The sequence below is a fragment of the Oxyura jamaicensis genome, chromosome 4, assembly GCF_011077185.1.
Source record: "Oxyura jamaicensis isolate SHBP4307 breed ruddy duck chromosome 4, BPBGC_Ojam_1.0, whole genome shotgun sequence".
Classification (NCBI taxonomy): Eukaryota; Metazoa; Chordata; class Aves; order Anseriformes; family Anatidae; genus Oxyura; species Oxyura jamaicensis.
In genome coordinates this window covers 2,686,579-2,705,763 of record NC_048896.1, presented here as the reverse complement: position 1 = coordinate 2,705,763, position 19,185 = coordinate 2,686,579, and the positions used below count along the sequence as shown (strand labels likewise).

The 19,185-nt window shown below is 36.3% G+C and overlaps 1 protein-coding gene across 2 annotated transcripts; it reads right to left on the bottom strand.

Moving 5' to 3' along the window:
- Positions 1 to 570: 570 nt before the first annotated feature.
- LOC118166312 lies at positions 571 to 19,155 on the bottom strand. Of its 2 annotated transcripts, none has more exons than XM_035325125.1 (8): positions 19,036 to 19,155; positions 13,507 to 17,380; positions 11,691 to 11,796; positions 10,366 to 10,539; positions 9,524 to 9,617; positions 6,822 to 6,910; positions 5,631 to 5,751; positions 571 to 3,233 (listed from the first exon to the last, which is right to left on the bottom strand). In XM_035325125.1, the coding sequence occupies exons 2-8, from the start codon at positions 13,577 to 13,579 to the stop codon at positions 3,225 to 3,227; spliced, it is 666 nt and encodes a 221-aa protein (XP_035181016.1). In that variant the 5' UTR covers positions 13,580 to 17,380; positions 19,036 to 19,155; the 3' UTR covers positions 571 to 3,224. The 2 variants fall into 2 exon arrangements, with proteins under 2 accessions (XP_035181016.1, XP_035181017.1); XM_035325126.1 differs by having other exon boundaries at positions 10,366 to 10,546; positions 11,698 to 11,796.
- Between the last annotated feature and the right edge of the window lie 30 nt (positions 19,156 to 19,185).

The following is a 19,185-nucleotide window of genomic DNA, read 5'->3' as shown; positions in this document are numbered from 1 at the left end:
GCCTCTTCTGTAACAGCAGCACAACATCAGATTCAGTGCTACTGAGCAGCAAAAATGGTACAAGTCAACCACGTTTAGACACCTCAATCATGCAAGTAAATTTCATTTTGCACTATATAATTTGCAGTTACATAGAGTTATATTTGTAATTTTTTTTTTTCTTCTGGAAATCTCACAGAATTCTTAGTCATGAACTTTCACTTCCTTAAGTATTCAGCTTGAAGACTTCTGTGTTTCACACACCCCTCTTCCCCCCCCCCCTCTTTTTTTTTCTTTCTTTTAAGACATAAGCAGCAGAGTAATGGAGTAAAGCTGCTGGCTGTAACATTCCACACACCGAAGTAAATACACTAACTAAGAATTATTGTAGATGTTATAGATGTTTTACATGCTCTAGATGTTACAGATGTTCTAGCAAAAGGTAGACATTCTGATGAGAAAATTATTTCAAACTGATCAACACAATTAGGAATGAGGGGAAAAATGAATGGATATTTGCAGGACTGAATACTTGGGAAGTGAGGCAATCTTACAAGGTGATTCAATCAGAAGAGCAGAAAAAGAGATAACTTTCTTCAACAAAATCCCATCTGTGCAGGATTCTCTCTTCTGGAATAATATCAAGGGAAATCTCAAAGGTAAAATGAGCGTAAAGTAGCAACAACAAAAGGCTACTGCCAACAGTGTGACACAGCACTCAGCATCACACCCAACATGTGAATGTGCAGAGCAAGGTAGCAATTACAAGGAAAAGCAATACAAAGCACTGGTCAGAAGTACAGAATGAAATCAAACCAACACGCCAAACCCAACCCAACCTGAGGTACCAGGATTGCAGGTATCCAAATATCTAAAGTCACTGCACGGAATCAGAAAGAATGTGCAGATACCAAAACACCACATTATACATCAATTTAAAATACTTGTACCTGTCAGGGAAGTAGCACGTCATAACCACAACTAGCAGAAGACCAGAACTGCTCCTTGCCCTTCAGCTCAAACACAAAGGTTTTAAGGAATTGCAGAGCTTCTCTGCTCTCCAGATAAGAGACAAACATCCAGAGCATAATGCTTTACAGATGACAACCAAAAAGGTATTCCTTAGGATTATAATTGTTACTGTTAGTGACACCAGAGTATTTCAAGCAGTTTCTTCACACTTTTCTTTCACATACCACTGCCTGCTGTTAAGATTGATGATCTGATCACAAGTGGTTAAGAGTATCAGGAGAAGTGCCTGTCCCCTTGGCAGATATCCTGCAACCGTAATGCAGGTTTACAAGCAGATCACATTCAGAAAATCTCTGGTTTCTTTTCAGTGAATTTTGGTGCGTGTTTTCAGCTCACCATGAAAAATGACCTTATCATTATGTGATTTAACAGTTGGCAAGTCTGCCCTCAATACATTTTAGGTCCAGACTTAAATGCCTACGAGTTTCTTGCAGTAGCAAAAGTAACACTGGTGAAACTTACCCACTTCAGATAGGTGTTGCACTGGGGAAGAAACAGAAATTTAAAACAATAAAATAAGAAAAAGCAGTTGTGGCTGGAGCTTAAAAGAATACCAGCCAAGATGGCAGCAAACTTACAGAGCCAAGAAAAACTGTCAGTTTTGGAGACACCCCTCCTTTTTTTCCCCCAGTAGGAAGTTGTACCTACTCACTAAATTCTTGCAAGGAACAGAAAACAAAATGATAGAGAAGCCAGAAACCCGTTCAGACTCCATGACCATACTTGCATAGGAAAGCCAATACAGTCTGGGCAATTGCTGAGAGTTGTGGAGGGTATGGAAAGTGCCAGGATGCAGTTAAGCCATGAAGCTGCTTGCAGGGAGGGAATTCTGATTTATAAATACGAATTGCCTGTATTTTCACGTTCCTGAACACCTTAACATTCTATTTTTGTCTTACAGTTTCACATATCAACTAACATTAAGCAAAAAAATCTTAAATTATGATTGAGACTTTTTGGAAAATGGGAAAAATATCCAGGACTTCAGTATCTTTTATTTGTTAGTGGTAAGGTATTCAATTTTCCATAGCTTCATTTATTTTCATTATTCACAAAGCAAGTTACAAAGACAAACTGCATTTTTAAAGGCAAAATATTTGAGCTGTTTGGATTGACAAGATGACTAAGGAAGACAAAATTACGAAGAAACAAGGGAGAATGGAATGGGTTCACAGGCTCACTTTGCCGCGTCAGTCAACAGTTAGTCAGTTTGATGCATCTTGAGACACTGGGAAGCAAAGTGCCTTGTTTGCGCTTGCACAATGCTGCCAGTGTCAGTGGGACTAGGTGGCTATACCTGAGAACAGAGCCCTCCCTTCTACCTAATTCCTTGGGTTATTGGAGTACACAAGAATATAGACTTCACTACACAGTTCAAACTTGTGTGTAATTTGTTGTTTTTCTTCCTTACATATTGGCTCCTTTGGGGAAAAACAAAGAAATACCTGTCAGGGAACAGCAGGCTCTCTGTGCTACAGTGCCCTGGAGAATCTTCCTAATTTTAGTCAGAGAAATTCATGGTCCTAGTAAAAGCATTAGACTAGAAACCATTGTTCACCAGCACACGGACAGAGATCATGAAAGAGTGGGGCAAACATCACAAATAAATGGATAAGCCAAACAGACACCAAGAAGCAAAACCTGTGCCCAGTAGAAGCTGTCTTTGACAAACTGTTTTGAGAAGTAAGAAAAGATGCAGCTCCCCCCCACTTTCCTTTTAATACATATTTAAACCCTCCTGCAAAGCAATAAAGGAAGAATGATGATTAGCATACGTATTTGTCATTTCTCATATTGAATTTTTGAGTCTTCCTTCTTCCCCGTGAATTTCTTCTGAAGAAAGGTGATAGGGTACTTCTTGTCATTTAGGCACAGGACACAATTCATCACATAAGAACATGGGTCCAAACAGATGCGCAACAATTTAAGTAATATGTAGAAACAGCTGTGTAAACTGTAAAATCAGGTATTCAAAAAGCTAAACTGTCATCAAATATAAAGCAAACAAATGGGATGGTAATTTCAGAAATATGTTTTGTAATTGTCTTCTATACTTTTTTTTTTTTTTGCAATAACTCCCAGTGATTTCTAGCAGCTATTAGTTTCTCTGTGTAACAGAGCACACAAGGTCTTACTGATCTCTCAGCATTTGGATTGTCCATTCATTGATCACACAGCATGCTGAGACGCTTCAGAAGTAGGGAGCACTGCTATCAGTATCTCTGGAAAGAGATTAAAATTAAACTGTTAGCATGACATACACTTCCTGGTATGCTTGCTATTAAAGTATTTTGTATCTAATCAATCTACATTTCTTTTACTAGTGTGTGAACATACGCAGTTTTTACAAATGTATACCCACCAATAGCTTTGGAAGATTATTTTTATGCAAATAACAATATATGTGTGTACACAAACACTTTGTGTGCACAAACTGAAAGGGGTTTTTGAAATATTTAAAAACATTTCAGCAGGCAGAAAAGCAGAAGGAACACATTTTGTTGCTATTGTGGTTTGATTTTGTTTTTAAAGTAAAGCAGGTTTCTCCAACATTTACAAGGGCCAAAGAAGTCACAGGAGCATTGCGGAAGACAAAATGTGGCCAGACACGGCCACTTTGATTTCTTCTGACCCTCTACCGACCCTTTGCAAATAATCCATAGCCTCACACTACTATTTTAGCAAGAAACTCCTGCATTTTCTTCCCTTCCTCATTTTTCCATTGAGTTAACTGCAAACAATTAGGAATGCAGAACTCTAAAATACACATACACACACACACTTCTTGGAACACTTACAAAAATATTTTTTGGGGTAAAAAAATTCTGTAGATATTACATGACTTTCTTAGGAAAAAAAAAAAGTACATCACAGATGGGTATTCCAAGAGGGGTAAATGAGGTTACAGTCTTTGATAAAATGCACAACTGGCTACTAATTTCCATGTACGATAAGATACACAGGTAATTCTCTCACCTTAATTAAGGACAGTCAAAGGACATGACAACTCCTTTTTAATTCATTTTCCACTAATGCTAAAGGCCCTCTTCTGCATTTGTAACAGATGCCTTTCAGAACTGCTGAGTTTTCTTTTTGTGAAATGTTTACATTTTTCTTTTTATGATAAGCTTTTCCTTTACCAACTGACTTTTTAGAACTTTGTTAGGAAGAAAAATACCTATTTTTTTTTTGATAACTTAGTTCAATCATATGTACACCTCCTGTACAGAAATAACCTCAAAGGTTTATTTACATAAATCAATTCTAATCACAAACTACTGCTTTATCAAGATCCATGCCAGAAAGAGGTTGGTAGCTGACTAATGCTTTTAGCAATTTTGATAAGGTGGATTTTTTTCGGCATGGAAATGACTTCCAATAAATGAATCTGTCTACCAATCATTCAATTTTTAGGGGAAAAAAAAGCCCAATAGAACGCTTAGTTATATAAATGAGTTCATAAGTTCCAGAATAAAGAACTTCATTTCTCTGTACATCGTACTGCTAGTAGATGAAACAAGTAATAGCAACTTTTCATGAAGCTTCAATAAGTTTAAATTATTTAGTGGTGGTGGGAGGATGGGATCAGGAACTTTGGAGTCTCAAAGGAAAGGTGCTTTGTAAGAGGAAAGTACTAATAGAATTATTCACTTGTATTTTTCACACATCGGTGGAAATTTAGTTAAAACTTTATTTAGTACAGAGTTCAGAAAACCTTTTTAATTTTAAAATGTTTATTTACACTGTCAGTAAAAGTAACAAGACAGTTGTTACAAGACACTTAGCACCTTTATATATTACCATTACAGAAGTTTTCAGCATGGCTGGAAACTAATACCTTGGTCTTTCAGATTATTTCAATGAAATCACAAGACATGCTGGCATGAAAAAGGAACAGCATTGGTAAAACAGGCACACAGCTTTTAGGCACTTATTTTTCATGTCAGACAATTACATTTCCTTTACTGTACAGTGAGTTATAACACAGAATTCCAATAGCTCCTCTGTCAGAGCTGCAGGGATATCTTGACTGCTCTCTGTTCTCTAGGGGCTGTCTTGGGAAACCATCCCTCGGTTTGGTGAAAAACCTCTTTATATGAGAAGTAACACCTAGATATAAATGACTCAGGAAATTATCAAATCTTTGGTAACCAATGATAGAGGACAAGGTAACAGAACAAAGCTGCACCAAAGGAGGTTCAGTCTGGACATTATGAAAAATTTCTTTATTATGAGGGTGGTCAGACACTGGCAGAAGCTTTCTAGCAAGCTGGCTGATGCCCCCCCGTGCCAGGTAGTGTCCAAAAGGCAATTGGGTAACACTCTCAGTAATGGGTTCTACCTTTTGGGTAGCCCTGAGGTGGTCAGGCAGTTGGATTCAATGAAGGTGCCTTCTAAAGAAACTGTTCCATTCTATTGTAAAATTTAGCCAGTCTAGAATGGAATTAGCAGACGTATCCCAGAGGAAAATACTTGTATAGTGAAAGGCATTTTTAGGCCCTTTATTAGCTCACATCTTTACTCGGTGACACCAATACTAACAATATTAGTTATGATGATTTGTTCTCAGTACCAACACAGAAGATTATATGATATGTAAATATGCTTTCTGTACGTACCTGATACTGTCTCACCTCTGCATAAGGTGCATTGTTGCCTGGATAGACAAATCTGTCATATTGTTGAGGGCGCTGGTTGGAAACATAGTCTGTTCTCCTCGAGGGCTGAGGATACACAGGACTACGCAGAAGAAAAAAGAAAAGAGGTTGTAAAAACAGGTGTAATAATATAAGGTCAATTAGACAAAGTATTTGTGTAATATGAAGATAATACTGCTTAGTAACTGCATGCGTGACATATCAAGGCAATCACAACAAGACATCTAATTGTTCTGTCTTTTAAGTTCCTTTTACCCTCAGCCCATTCACCTCACAAACACTGATAAAAGTGAGTTAAACAATGCAACATATTCTGTTTTGTTTCTAAAAAACACTTACACTGAACAGCACCATAATACATAATCAGCTATTCGTGAGAGGTAGAGCTTCCAAATTTTCAATGTTTATATTAAAAAATAAATTTAAAAAAATAGGCCTGATGGACCAAATATCAGAAAGCTCCAGTCTGTTTCTACAGTAGGACCCTGCTACTTAAGAGAAGAATGTTCTGCTCTCGTTTAGTTGCCCCGTGGTAAACAAGTTCACTGCAAAAGTTGTGTGTTGTTGGCTGGTGTTACTGTGGGGGATTAAAGCAAAGAAGCAAAGCTAAGGAAACCATTTCCTAAAAAATAATGAAAATGAATGCATTTGTAAGTGTTAGAGGAGAACCATGCAAGCCCTTGCATAAATCAGTATTTTAGAGTTTAGATTCAGAAAGAAGAGAAATTCACACTGACTTTTCCGTTTCTGTGTTACATTGGGAAAACAGACTTTAGGCAGCATACTTTAAAAACATTACATAAAACAAAGGTAACTTGAAGTCTTACACTGGAAGCTGATAAATTTACTCAGGTGTGCCAGTACACACTTAGTAGTAATACATGAAATAGACCTAGAAATCTTGCAGCAATGCTGTTTGAATGACGCAAGGTAGAAGAGAATAAAGAAAAAAATCAGAAAAAAATAACTTTTCTATCGTAGACTCTAGCGACAAACTAACATGAATAACCTAGTCAAACACTTAGCCGTTTGGATCTTTGTCAGTTGTGTGCCACTGGCAAAACTACAAAGTAATTCGCAGTCTTCAAACCAAAGTCTTCAAAATATAATGGAAAATGAACAACAACAACAGACAGAAAAATAACAGCATACCTATAATTATCTGATTGACTTGAGGTTGGGAAATCATCAAAATCTTGTCTTCTCAGTACAACTTTTGGCAGTTGTCCAATCCAGGCATCCTGTATGTAAGGGATTAGGTGGTTACAAAGTGAAAAATGGCAATAAATAATAAAAATAGCTCACCAGGTACAGTATGTTAGCAATTGTTTTTGGTGGAAAAAATGTATAAACCTACTTGTTTGTCAGTTACAAGATACATTGTTTGTTACAGACACATTTTAATATGAATCAATTCAATTTATCTAAAAGACTCAGTAGAAGAAAGACCTTTAACTATTTCAGTAATGTGGAAAACGTACCTCTTATACATAACCGAGAAATACCCAGGTAAGTCTCTGTGCAAGTAAGTGAACTAGGTATTAAGGGTCTTATTGAGGCCTTCAAGTTCTGTTGAGTATCTTATGATTACAGATATCAAAAAGACACCATTCCAAAAATAGCAGTGAATTTACCTCAGATTTATGCAACACAGAGTCCAAAATTAAACTGAATACAGTGATTGATAATTAAAATCAATTCAATATTGCTATTTAATTTAAACTGGCTTCTGTCTTGTAAGACACATTGCCAGAGGAAGAAGGAAAACATGAAGGAACAAAAGTATCTATTCTATACTGTTCATAAAATTAGTAAAATATATTCATTTGCTAAAGGTATCTTTGTTTAGAAATACAATGACCTGAGATAATTTTCAAAATACAGTACCCTCAGGAGAGGGAGCAATATTCAGGGAAGTTCATCTGCAAGAACTGAAGTTGTCGGACACAGATTTCAGTTTGCTCTCAGGCAGCTTTGGCGAAGGCTCCTCAGACTACAGGACAATATATGCACTTGCCTGCCTTGTCAGCAGCTCACTTTTTCCTGACCACATCTAGCAAGGAGATGAGGCAGGCAGAAACATACCATGTGCCTCTGGGCTACAGCTTGCTGTCTGGAGCATGAGGAATTAGGAAATACTGCAGCCCTTACTCAAGGCATTTTTTTTTTTAATGATAGTATTTCTTACCTGAACAAAACATGCAGTATTTCATCTAATTTACACTTTGAAAGTGACAGCATTAGTTATATGAAATCCAGAATTATTTAAACAGCACCATCTGCTGGTGAAGATAGGCTCATGCCTTATTTTTTTTCCCCAGAGCATTTCCAATATACTAATACCTTACAAATACGTTTCACAGAAAATAATCTATCATACTAGATTATCTTTTCTCATACAGCCTCTGAAGTCTTATTCTCAGACAGTATACACTCTTATGTATAATCACTTAAGGTACAGAAGGAGGAAGCGAATGGACACACAAAAATATACTCCCATTCATCTTTCTTTTTATTTCAGATTTCCTGTTCTGATCTTGGAATGTATTTATCCACCTTTTCTTTGCGCTAACCACTAGTTCAAGTGATGATCACCTCGCCTAATGGAGAAACCTTGCATGACAGTGTTAGCCCAGTCCTGAGTCAGCATCTGTCCCTTCATGGATGAAAGGTCAAATCCCAGCTCAGTCACAGATTACGGCTGTAATCTTGTAAATGACTCTGCCTACTCTATCTCACAGGAATGTTGCAAAGGTCCCAGTTAAATACTCTGTCACAAAGGTGGTGCAGGTAATTTATCTCAGATTTGATTTAGGGAGTTTTTCCTTTCTAATATACACACCAGGAAATGGTTAAATGTTCTAGCCCCAAACTTAACACAGTTGTAGGCAGTAAATTTTAAATAAATATGGCTAGATCTGTGCCAGCAGTGCTTATAAATTAAATAGTTACATACTATTTACTGAATACTATGTATTCATAGCTTATGCAGCTGAGAAAGGACAAAACAACGCATTTGTTATAGCCACATCTTTCTGATCATCTGAACTGATCCCACCCCCCTAGCCTTCAAAAACGTCACTGGGAAGCATTGCTCACAGCCTGAAAAGGAAAGAAGGGTCACATTATTGCAATTTAATCCATTGTGTAAATTCTTAATCAATTGGTAGTGGAATGAAATGTATTTGAAAGAAATATATCTCATTCTCAAAGTTTTAATAGTCACAAATAGCAATGGAACTTTACCGGTAACTCTCATTCAAGCAAAAGAACTTGAAACCAAATAGATGATCTTTCCTCTGGTGAAGTATAATGAGTAAACAGCCAAATAAAACTGCAGGCATGGCTCTTCAAGCAGTTTAAACCGGTTCAAGTCTGGAGAGTACCAAATTCTTCCTCTCTGGCTATGCACTCCCAGCCCTTTCATTGCACTGGCACTAGTACCAGTAAAACACATGCGGTGACCGAGTTCATGAGCTGATAAGGCTGAAACCAGCTTGCTAGGCAGCTGGTAGAGCACAGTGATGACACAAGGGAAGAGGCTGGAGCATGTAGCTTGAGCTTATATTCAAATTCTCGCTCTTTATAATGCAGGTATTCTAACTAGCCTAGGAAACATTTATTTGGTATGGTTTTAGTTCTTTGTTTTCTCCTATGCAAATTAGATTTATTCCATTCATCCTGGAAATCCAGTATTGGGCAAATGAAATGAAGATTTTAAACTCAGACTAACTTTTAGTTTGACCAGATGACAATTTCATGCTATTAATATACCACTCTGCTGAACCACAAAACCATGTCCAACTTCCACTAGAATGAAGAACACGTGATATACAGCACACAACATCTCTTACTCTTGGTGGCTGCTGATGTCCCAGGTTACCCGACAGTTCATGAGTAAATGCGGGGTTATGCTGTGCTTCACCATATGGAGAATGTGTCTGTTTCCTGGTAGGAGGGAAAATGTGCATACAGAGCATTAGCAAGTTTTGCAGGTCACACTGAATCTCTTTGTGCTGCAGATTTGTTCAAAAAACCTATCATAAGTTTAGATTTACTGTGACAATGACTATGTATTATTACATTCTTCAATGATAGAGGAAATACCAGTGATATATACTAACAAAGCACAAGGAAAGAAGGGAAATATACATATATATTTAGTATGTACTTGGGCCAGATTCCAGAGGAAAAAAAAAGACAGAAGTGTTGAAAGCAAAAAGCAGGTCAAATTGCCAATACTTAGGACCAAAGAACATGTGGAATAGTGTTTAATCCGCAAGATTCTTGCCAATATTTAATGGTCTTATTCCCTCTTCATTTTTAAATTTGTGGAAAGAAAGTCAAGCCTTACTAGCAAATAAATCAACAAGAAAGATTTGCCAGCCTTGAGTTAAAGTAGTAAATGGACATATTAATCTTTAAAGCTTGCCTGTTTAGTCTTAAAGAACAGAAACAATGACTTTGAGTGAGGTTGTGCACACAGTGGTAAAAAGTTGAATAACTTAAGGTGCTTTGATTTAGTTTTAGACTGAGCAAAAAATAAAAATGCTTTGGTAGAGGATGCTAGATGGCAAGTTTGTTGATTTAAATATCAAGAGGTTAAAAATTAATGAGCACACCAGACTTCTTTTGCTTTACTTCTATTTTGATTGTAGGGTTTTTAACCCTTTTCACTGCGTACAGAGTAACTTACCCTGCTTTTTTACTTTTACAGCACTGGACAAACTGCAATATCACAATAACTAGGAAAACCAATGCTACTGCAGGAAGAATGGTTACTAAAATTAAATCCAACGTGCTCCAAAGCTGGTTGCATTTGGGGCCCATGTACCAATACTCCTTCCAGCCCTCTCTGTAGTAATCACATCTGCAAACAAAAATATTTTAGAAACATTTATTTAAAAATAAGTAATAAAAAAAGGGAAATATTTTACTATTTAATTATTAATTATTGAATACAGCATGGGTCAAAGGATTCAGTACTTTTTTTCTGTTCATCTAGAGATGTTTCTTATCTGAGAAAATGTCTACCCTTCATCTTCTAGATCTGATGCAAATGCACTCTGCCAGTCTCTGGGTCAATCAAGAACTGCAAATCCAGGTTAGCATTGCAGTAAAACCAAGATGATAAGCTTTGCTGAGAACTGGGTGTATTACTCCTGTCACAGCATGATTCCGGTCAAAGATCTTCTTGCCAACTGTAAGCATGTAAAACCTTCAGTATCTCCTGAACAGACAGATATCTTACCACAGTTAATATGTGATGCGTATATTGACCTGGATATTATTTAAAATATGTATTTATAGTTTCAAGAATGTAGCATTGTACTTGTTCGAGTTGCACTAACATTTAGACAGAATACTCAGTTATCTGATCTGGTATATATTGCCTAAAACTGGAGGTCAGCTGCACATAAATAAACAACCAAATATTATGACTATATTCCTTTGACTCAACCAGGTAATTGGATGAGCTTCATAATTCTGCCCTGTTATTTTCTTGTTGATTTCGTGCAACAAGTCTAAGGCCCAAACTCTATGTACAAAAAAATTATGCCAAATATGTGAACAAGATCTTCTATTTATATGATGATTTTTAAAGGAAAAAAAGCAAACAAAAAGTAGAGTAGGATGTTTGTATATCTGATTTTTTAAAAGCTTTCAAGAAGTTTTGATAAAGCTCGAAAAAACTGTCATAACTTATTTCAGTTCTAAAGTACAGTATCTAAGACAATAGCAAGCATGTGAAATTTGAGGATTGTAGCACTTATCTAAACTATGAAATACATGACCTACAGCATATTCTAAAAAATAAAATGTTACACTCATATCCCAGATATGATGTTTTGTAGCAGATTTATAATCTTATGCAGACTGTGAACCAAGAACTACATCTACCATCATTTAGACCTGCAGGGTCTAAATTTAGCTCTTCATTATCAATGCATTTGACAAGCTGCATTTACATGGCATATAATTAAAAAAATAAAAAACAGGTAAGAGGAAACCATACCCTACCTGCAAAAAGGTTTTTCATTTTTACATTGACAAGAGATATTTGTAGGACAGAAGTTGTCTGTATTACCCAGGCAGGCTCTAAAGTCCTCAACTTCAGTGCAGTTGGCTGTAAATCAAAATAAATATTTTAATGCATTTATACAGTAACATACTGTTAGTGGGCTGTATTTCTAATTATATCAGAAATTTAAGCTTCATATGAAGTACTCTGTAAAGAGTACTAAATCTTCCTTTCCAGTGATTTGCCCCTTTAAACTTTTGAAATGATTTGAGAAATGAAGGCGTACCTGCTCAGGTTACTTTGAATTTGTACTCAACCTTCCAATTAGCTAGTAAAACGTATGGCTGACATTATTCTAATTTCTATGGCATCATTTATATGTGGCTATATGTAAATTGCACTATGTATCATCTCTGGATTGCTGGCAAAGACTGCAAAGAAATGAAATCCATTTGAGACTCAAACCCTCTAAATATAATCCCAAGCAAAACCTTTTTGTGTGTTTTGCATTGTGATCATTCCTTATTTTCCTACACAAAAGGGTTTTTTTTTGCATTAATACGGGTTCTCCTCCAACTCTTCTACTGTGTAACATTGTGGGCTGTAAATTATGTTCCAGAAGTTGACTGCTTACAATACTACAGAAACATACGGCTGTCTAAAAATAACTTCCTCATTAGCAAACCTTAATCAGACATCAGAAGTTACCGCATTTGGAACTCACACCCTGCAGTCTTTGCTACCTGTTTCTTTCCTATGTAGGACTCTAAATGCTGTACTCATCACTCAGACCAGGAAGGCACAAGCTGACCCAGGCAGAGAAGTCTAGGATTTCGGGAGATGTATCTGAAAACTTAAACTGTAATGTGCAACCGAGTGATCAATTGATAGACACCACTGGAGAGGTTGAGGGAGAGAATGACAACTGGAAGGCTCTACCATTGCAAGGCCAAGCACCACTATGATACTCTAGAAAACCACAACCAATATGGCTGAGTATTATTTTGCAGAGCTTTTCACAATGAGAAGATGTGCTTTTAGAGTGTGCCCTTTGATATTAAGGCCATAATATTCTATTTCATTAAGGAATACACACCACTGAGCCCCTCACAGTACTGATAATAACTTTAAAAATGTAAAAAAGAAAAAAAAAAGTAGAACATCTTCAATTAAAAAAATCCTGACCAATCGTACATACAGCAACAGAATCAGAGATACTTCCGTAAAGTTATCATAAAGCTATCATGCTTAATGATCATTTTCTCTCTTTTCATCTCAAAAAAAAATCTAAAAATACTTTCTATAAAATTAACGTACAAATTTTTAAAATCCATATAGTGAATACTTCTTCCAACTGAGAAAGAACCCAATTGCCTTATTTGTTTAAAATACATCCCATTTGACAGGTTGACTTAAAATGGTTCAAAACCACCAGACAACCGAATATTTCTGTTATAATTCATATGGTTGCGATCTTCGTAATGTATACAAGTACACGATAACAGGTGTAGGTGAAAGCATTTTTGTCTTCTATGTCTCCAGAAAGTATCACTATACTCTTGGCAGTATAGAACTCAAGAACTATGAAAAACTTCAGCAAATGTGGTTAAGCAGCTATCACACAAAGGTTTTAACATTTCCATTGTTTTCCCAAAAATAAAAATTATCTCTACCTAACCAGTAAGGAGAATTTACTTGGAAACAATACCATTGGAATCACAATACCATAGAAGCACTACCAAAGGTTGGCCAGCTATTTGATAAAAACATCACTCTTCTAACAAGCTATAAAGCAAAAATGTGACCATTTCTTACGTTCTGAAGTTTGTTCACTCAGCGAACCACCGGCCAGCAACAGAACAAAAAGCAAGACGTTAAGAGCGGACATCCTGAAGCCAAGTGTGGTAACAACAGATGGTTTCTTCCAGATTTTGCTAACAGCAGAACACACTTTCTGCTACTGTTATTGACTGTAGCAAGTCAAGGATCACGGAGTTTGAGCTTGTTTTACAGCATCCTTCTCTATAAAAATTACTAATTAACTTATGCCAGATACAACTTCCTGGTAATCTCTGCAGTGTACATTCTTTGACAGCAACTAGGCAGTTACATCTAAATAATTTGAGCGCTACCGAAAGAAACCATGGAAGACAGGTAGGTCCCCGTGATAAGATGGAGCTATGAGGACTGCTCTCCTGGGACAGAGAGCACAAGCATGCACATTCACAGGCAGCTACTCTATATAGCATTATGTTTAGCATTTCTCAGGTGACTTTTTTCAGTTTTCAGGGGCTGCATTTGAGTAATACCAGCAGCCTATCATAACATTGCTCTTAGGCCACGGGAAAAATGAGGGCTGTCATGCAAGGATATCAGACAATCCAAGTGCAAGTAACTGTGTCAGGCACACAAAACGTAGAGAGCTATTACAACATAAATACAATTTAAATGTCATTCTAAATTCTCTCAGATTACTCCTCAATTCTACTTTCTTCTTTCTACATTAGAAAGTCATGCCTTTGTAATTTCTTAAATGCAAAAACTTTTATCTCAACTCATAAAATACGGTTTCGATGTGTAAATATTGAAATGAATTAAGATGACTAAATTTAAAAAGTAAATCTGATGTTCACAGTAATTAAACTTCTCTTACACAGTAATTAAGCTTCTTACACCCCAAGCCCCCAATTTTCTGACCTGTGGATTGCAACAAACCTCTATAAAGGTAACAGAAGCTCTATTAATCTGTGATTTTTAAGTAAAAAATATAACAGAAAAATAGCAGAATACATAACACAGGAAACTGTATGGAGCTGGGAGGATAAAGGTTGTTATGCTGACCTATGCCATATTTTTAAACTTTGGTTCTGCGGCCCCACATACAGTGCACACTTTGTAAACTGCATATCAAGATACATAAACACAGCCCAGTGATATAAATACTGGGCATTAGAAGCACATTGCGTATAACTGTTACCTAAAATTAGCTGAGCACTCTTTTAGGCTGTCTTGTTTTTTTAGCTGACAAAAACAATTTATATGTGATGCTTATATGCACATTCTGGTATTTTAGTCTTGGTTCAGTCAAGAACAATTGACTTAAAGCCTGCTTTACAGAAACTAACCTTAGCAAGAGTTCCCACTTACAATACACAGTAGTGACACCCAATTCTCTGATGATAACAGCTCATGCTAGAAATCTTAGTGCACTACAGAGATTCCTAGCTGACACCACTGGTGTCAGTGGATTTCATCAACAGCCCATGGATTGCCTTACTCAATCAGAGGTGACTCCTTTGAAGTACTACCAATGCCGATGTCTCCAGAAACTGGAGAACTACAGGAGAAGAGAGGAGGGAGAAATGGAGATCTGAAAAAAGTGCTAAACAACAAATCTCTGCTATTTAATCTCTTTCATTATTACAATAATTTCTATTATTTATTTTCTGTGTGATTTCTACGAAGCTATGGTTTGATACGATGCACTTTACACAATGAATGCTTTGTTTTTCAAGTGCTTTAGCAGTCTTAATTATACTGGGATGAGCAGGAAGCTTTAAACCCTGGAAGAATGTGGTTAACGGCCAGAGGAGGAACAGAAACTCCAAATACTACGTCCTGGGTGAGGAAATAACCTCAGTCATTTCATGGGCCCTGAGCTTCAGCCTGAGTCAGGTTACACACCAAGTTACAAATGAGAGAAAGGGAAAGTGTTTTTCCATCCTTCTGAGACTGCAATTAACTAAAGATGATTTAGAAGGGCATTTCTCCCCCAAATCACACAAGAAAATATTTTTAAAGTAGTTCAATTTCAAAATTACGCTGTCTGTTTAGTACCTTTACTTCTGAAAAAGTGCTATGTTCACGCAAAAGATTACTTTGGTCACATTGTACTCAGTTTATACAGTATTACCCTTGCAGTTTGCACAGTAGGCTGAAGCACACACACACAAAAGGACAATTTTGGTCTGCCTTCACATGTAATGTTCCCTGAAAAAAATCCACTGCACAGTAATATCCTCAATCTGTAATGGCCTCTGTGTGAACACCTTGTGAAGAACACACAGCAATAAATGGAGATACACCCAAAGCTTGTAAAAGATAAACTGTTTAGAAATTTAAATTAGTACAAATTACAGTTTTTATGATGATTCTCTAGACATTTCTCTCTAACTCAAGATCCCAATATAGATTTCTTTGTTTAACAGGAAATAGTTGCTTATGAACACATGCCAAATGCAGTTACCTAACAGAAAGGTACACTTTAACCTTTATTTTTCAAAGGACAAATAATTATCTGTAAAAATCAATACCTGGCATGTTGTAAATTCTTAGAACAATACTGCTTTGACTGTAAGGCCAACAGTTTTACAGCAGGGGATAAGACCCATTCTCAGCCCTGCCAGAAGCCTGTTTCACAACAGATACCAGAATCATACTGTTTTCTCAAACAAGAAAAGAGAAATTAACACATACCTCAGTAAGAAAAAATGTGTCATCTTTCTTTCGACATAACACAAAAGCGTAAGTACCTGTTGGTTCACATGCTTTGCTCTTCCAGCTGACACAAAACGTTCCCTCTGGCTCCAGCTCACAACTGCTGAATGCTAAGCATTAAGCACAGGTACTTCATGTTGTGGGATAAACAAACACCTCCACCTCCACCAGGGCTTTCAAATTTAATTAAAACACAAGATGAGGGAATTTTTTAATTTGCAATTTTTACACAGGTGAGTTGTTCTAATCACTAAAAACAATTTCCTACAGCCCATAACTGAAAAGTCAAAGAATGAATTGCATCCTGAATAACAGTGTTCTGGCTCTGCCCCTCAGCAAACTCCAAACGCCCTTTCACCCTTTTCAAGTCAGCACTACAACTTTTATTTCCCTTTCCTTTCTTTTTTTCCTTCTACAACTTGTTAGTATTATATAGTATATACTGATACATGCTTTCTGGTAAGATGAAATAGATATAGCGATTAGACTTGAAAATGCAAAGAAGTTTCTTCCAGTAAAAAATGAGTACACTAACAGGGTTTTCCACCTTGTAGATTTCCTTCTCCTTAGTATTTCTGTTTGGTTTGTACATTTCCTCTGGTCTACAGGAAGCGCTCATCAGTACTGTGGCAATACAAATAATATGGTAACTTCTCAAATGATTTTGATTATACTCTGCTTCACTGTAGCTTCCTATCAGGACCTATCTGAGCTTTTCTTTCTAGAATCCCTGCATTTTTAAATAAAAGCTACATGCAATCTAGTGCATAGTAATGCTCCCTTTTAAAAACATAGACTTTGTAGCACGGCACTTTCTTTTTAGATTTAGAATATACATTTATTAATTTTAATGTTATTCAGAAATACTCTGTCACTACAAGATAGGTATAGCAATGAATTCATCTGTAAAATATCTACTAAGTTATTCAAGAGTCTTAATGACAACTTGCCATTTAAAATAGGTACATTACCTGTTCACACATTTTTAATTTGTCTAGGTAGTTACATTGTAGTTTACACTATGTATAACATTATTTATAACCCTTGGATTGGCAAATTACTTTACCTGGAAGATTATCATGGAGCCATACGGAGGTAAATACATTTGCTATCTGTCTCATTCCTTAAACACTCTGCCACTCCTCCAATATGGATAAAAGCCATTTTTTGGTCAGTTCTGAGCTTCAGCATTCTTGAAAAGAAATTACCAAGAAAAGATGATGAAGCACTTCTCAAAATTTAACACACGCACAAACAACTGAATACTGTGTATTAATACGCCCTGCATGTTGCTTTGATGATTTGGCCCAGGAATGCATGTTTCAGCACTTCACAGATGAAGTTATTTTCTTCCGAGCATTGGTGACATGGGTGTGACTTAGTCATGTTTATCAATTAACATTTACAATGTACTTTACAGAAAAGGAACGGAATATTTGCTCTACAATTGAGGAAACACATGGAAGTTAAACTTAATGTTTAAAGGCATCTTACCACCTTTTATTTTCAGGTGCTTCACAATGATATCACAAAGTACCACAATTGATTTTACGTAAATAAAGAAAAAAAGAATCAACAAATTCCAAATCTCTATGCAACCAATAAAATAAATATTAAATAAAAGAGCATGCATTAATTTTGAAATACTTATAAAATATTACCATGTGACTCAGTTCTTTAAAAGACATTGGACTTTTCCAAAATATATCATTTACATCATATAAAAATACAATATATATTCTTACTTCTGTTGTGGTACTGTATAATTCTAATATGAAAGGAGCTCTATCAAAGTTTAAGTTACGATGGAAGCCTCTCAAATGTATCATTAAAAGTCTTTTTAGTAAAAAGTAACAAAACCACATTTTGCAATACATCTCAGGTGTACCTATGTTAATTTTCCATTGTTAAACAGGTTTCATATAGAACGTGAACACCATAAGCAGATTGCAAAGAACATGTATTTGAAATTAGGACCCAAACGCATGGCAAAACGTACATTTGAATTTGCATTTTTAAAGCCATTGTGCAGCACCTTTACCATAATTAATACAGAGACGTGGCTACAATTCCTTCTAGTTATCTGGAAGGAGACCTATAGAATGTGGAGCTTCAGAACCGAAGAGGGTGGACATCTTTTCACAGTTGACAAATAAACACTTCTCAGAAGAATGAGTAATGAATATTTACAGTCATCATTCCAATACAAAACCAGGTTAGTAATCTGATTTGGGCTGCTTTCCTTCTAGCAAATATATTCCAAATTTCCCTGTAATAATCTGCATCTTTTTTGTCACCTCTGGAAATTTTTCTCATGTGTCTCATAGACAAGACAAATAACTCCAACAGAAGTTTATGTTAATAAGTAACTATTATGCTCTATTATTTTCCAGGTTTTATTAACAAATTTCGCTACTAATCTATTTTCCAGGATACAGAAACACCAATGGTCTTTACGAAAGGACAGAAAACACCCAGCCAGGACACAAAGCTTTTCACTTTTTTGTCCTGTTTTCTTTGGCTGCAGATCCTCTTTGGCTGTATTTGTTTGAGTGCAGAAACCCAAGCCCCTAATTTTAATCCCAGGCTTTCTTGATAGAAAACAAACAAAATCACTGTCTCATGTAGAAGAGAATGTGGAACAGAGAAATCCCAGAGAATCTGGAAAAAAAATCACGAGGAAAGCTTTTTGTACTCTAGTACAGGGCTGTATATGCCTGTTCTTTAACAGCTATCCAAGGGAGCTTCTTTCCCTGCTCCCAGAAAACTAATTCTTATGCACAGTTTCCCTCTGCATCCTGAAAAATGTCACCACAGTAAACAACGTGAATCTGCATCATCTCTTACCTTTCTTGTTGACTTCTTGTGTTAGCACATCACTTGAAGGATGTAATTTAGAATTTAAATAGAATCTACATATAGAGCAGATGATTTTGCCTTTTTTTTAATCCAGAATCTGACCAAGGGGCCAGAGATGGAGATAGATAATACCTGCCA

Excerpts from the sequence above, each read along its gene's own strand:
- LOC118166312 (XM_035325125.1), bottom strand. The coding sequence starts at position 13,579 with ATGTCCGCTCTTAACGTCTTGCTTTTTGTTCTGTTGCTGGCCGGTGGT. Across the intron at positions 11,797-13,506 it reads GAGTGAACAAACTTCAGAAC|CCAACTGCACTGAAGTTGAG; the intron begins GTAAGAAATGGT and ends TTTGATTTACAG. Across the intron at positions 9,618-10,365 it reads TGTAAAAGTAAAAAAGCAGG|GAAACAGACACATTCTCCAT; the intron begins GTAAGTTACTCT and ends CCCTCCTACCAG.